General features: G+C 36.7%; 1 protein-coding gene across 2 annotated transcripts in view; it reads left to right on the forward strand.

The window, feature by feature from the left end:
- KIF26B (kinesin family member 26B) overlaps nucleotides 1-2,508 on the forward strand; it is a 307,349-nt gene extending 304,841 nt beyond the window's left edge. For both annotated transcript variants that reach the window (XM_034428212.3, XM_034428213.3), the window contains exon 15: nucleotides 1,517-2,508. In XM_034428212.3, the coding sequence (XP_034284103.2) occupies nucleotides 1,517-1,665 (149 nt within the window). In that variant the 3' untranslated portion in view covers nucleotides 1,666-2,508. The remainder of the gene's footprint in view (nucleotides 1-1,516) is intronic.
- Nucleotides 2,509-2,739: the final 231 nt, after the last annotated feature.

Below are 2,739 nucleotides of genomic sequence, written 5' to 3' on the forward strand. Positions count from 1 at the left end.
GTGTAAGGCTTACAATGTAACAAGCTTAACCCAGAGGCAGTTTCTGAAAACACTTAAAGCAGCAGAGCATTTAAGATAAGGATTAGACTAGAAATACAGGCATACCAGAATGTTTCCTTCCTGCCTCCCTTGCAGGATTAGCTCTGTAAAGTGGGAAAAAATTTCTTCTAACAACCGGTTCTCCGAACTGCTCAGAAAATTAACATCTCGTTCGGGAGAACCGGTGCGAATCAGTAGTAGCCCAGCTCTGAGTGACTGTCTGCAGTCATCCAACCAGCACTTACTTATTTTTAATATATTTAATTTTATCCCACCTGTATTATTATTTTATGAGTAACCCAAGACAGCGAGCATACCTAATACTTCCTCCTCTATTTTCTCCACACTAACAATCCTGTGAGGCTGAGAAAGAGTGACCGGCCTAAAATGACCAAGCCATCTTTCATGCCAAAAAAAATAAATCTCACACAGTGTTCTGGTTTCTAGTCTGGTTGATCTTTTGTTTCCTAAATGAAGAACTTTGCATTTGGCTCTATTAAATTACATTTGATTACCCTGAGCCAAGATCATTTTTAATTTTATTTCTGTCTTTTAAGATTATTAGCAAATCGATCTAATTTTATGTCATCCACAAATTAGATAGCTTTCCATTTGCCTCTTCATCCATTAATACAATTGTTGACAAGTAGGGACCTCAGAACTAAACTTTGTGGTACCTCATTTAATTTCTTCACTCTTGTTTAATAATCATTCATGAACAATGAGCAATCTAGCTATTTTGTGAACAATAGAAAGCAGTGCTGTGTCTGCTGCCTTATGCTTCTAGGTAAACTGTAGTCTACAGACTTAATATATAAATACAATACAGATCAATATAAAACATGAATATAATAACTATTGTTTTGAATGTATTGCTTCTTTGAATCTTATACACATTTTGCCTTTGGCTACAAATGTTACTTTCTATTTTTTAATCTTCCACAACTTTTCTACCCCACAAACTGAGGATAACGGTTTTGATAGCCTTCTTCAGCCTGTTTTCTTCCACATGTATTCAATTTCAAGTGCCATCTAGAGGAAACCAGGTTAGAGATGAGTGACTGAAAACATCTGGTGATAGGAATGCTAATGCATGAAACCTCATTCTAAGTAAACAACCTAAAAAGGCCATAATTTTTTGTTTTTTTTAAATGGAATGATTTTATTTTACTAGGCAGAGCTGTTTACAACCCAGCCAGAGAAAATTAGAAATACAAGTGGATAATTCAATGGCTTGCAAAGTTGCCTTATGCAAATAGTAACATGAATTTTGGTATTTTTTGTATACCTTTTTAATAGTAGCACTGAATAGATTCTTGTACTCATGAATGTTGAGTACATTCATTCAATGTTAAATGATGCAGATCCATATATGAATATAAAACATTCAAATTGCAAGATAGAGCTTGCATTTTCCTCTCTGACAGTCATTGGGTTAGTTTTGTTTCTCCACCAGTTTTTATTTCCTTTCTTACAGTTGATCTGGAACATGTTTTTGACTTGGATTCCCTGGAGTACTTGGAGGCTCTTGAATGTGTGACTGAGCGGTTAGAGAATCGTGTCAATTATTGCAAGGCCCACCTCATGATGATCACCTGCTTTGACATCTCTTCCAGACGTCGATGAAGAATTAACCTCAAGAATCTTTTGGACTACTGCCAGACACCCCTTTCCTTCTTTTTGAATTTATATCCCAAAGACCCAGAATGAGGATGAAGGTTGGTGCCATGTTTTGACTATGTGAGAGAAGATGCGATTTTTTTTAATGATGCTAAATATATGTTGGAAAGCAAAGACGCTGAAATTAAGGATGTGGATTCTTCAAGCCTGAAAGAGCACTTTGAGAAATCTTGAGGACATGTTTGTACATAGAAACCTCTGCAGAAGTGATTTACCCCCAGCCCCCAGCCCATCAATAACTGAAGAGGGAGGAAGAAGCAGGTGTAAGGGAGTTGCTGAGAGCCCCAGTATAGTAAAAATACATGGGGAAACTGTCTGAAGTGCCTTGCAAATCTTTATTATCCAAACATTTATGTTCATACTTCTTGTACAGATGGTGCTAGTCGACAAAAAGAAAAAGACAAAAAAATCAAATCACATTTTTTGAAATGTATTTACAGCCTGTTATTTTCACTTGGTGTTTTATTCTATTTCTGACTTGCTGTTTCTACGTAACTTGTGTTTGTAGAGATATTTCTTATCTGATACAGCATATAAATAAATGTTAACTGTCTTTTGTTGTTCAAGAGCAGAGTAAGACCACTCAAAGGAAAAAAAAAGAAGAAGTTAAAACTTCTGGATTAATCCCACAGATGTATGATGTAATAGAGGTTTCCCAGCTCTTAGTAAAAACAAAAATGATAAAACAAAAATACAACATGATAAGATTTCAGTTGGCACTAAGAAAATAGGGTATCACATGATTTTGTAATATGTTCTCCTTTGGAAATAAATACATTGTTATGCGTACTCAGTCAACACTCCTATTTTGTTACGATTTAACTGAATATACTAACTCCGTGATGTGAACCTATGGCACGATTGCCAGAGATGGCACGCAGAGCCCTCTCTGTGGGGACACGCGCCATCACCAACTGCTCTTCTGGTTTCCGGCGTGCACATGTGCACCAGCCAGGTGGTCTTCGTGTGTGCCAGAGCAACAGAAAACAGCCTGAAAATGGCCCAAAAAACAGGCCATTT

This window comes from Pantherophis guttatus, chromosome 1, assembly GCF_059756535.1.
Source record: "Pantherophis guttatus breed Tessera chromosome 1, ASM5975653v1, whole genome shotgun sequence".
Classification (NCBI taxonomy): domain Eukaryota; kingdom Metazoa; phylum Chordata; class Lepidosauria; order Squamata; family Colubridae; genus Pantherophis; species Pantherophis guttatus.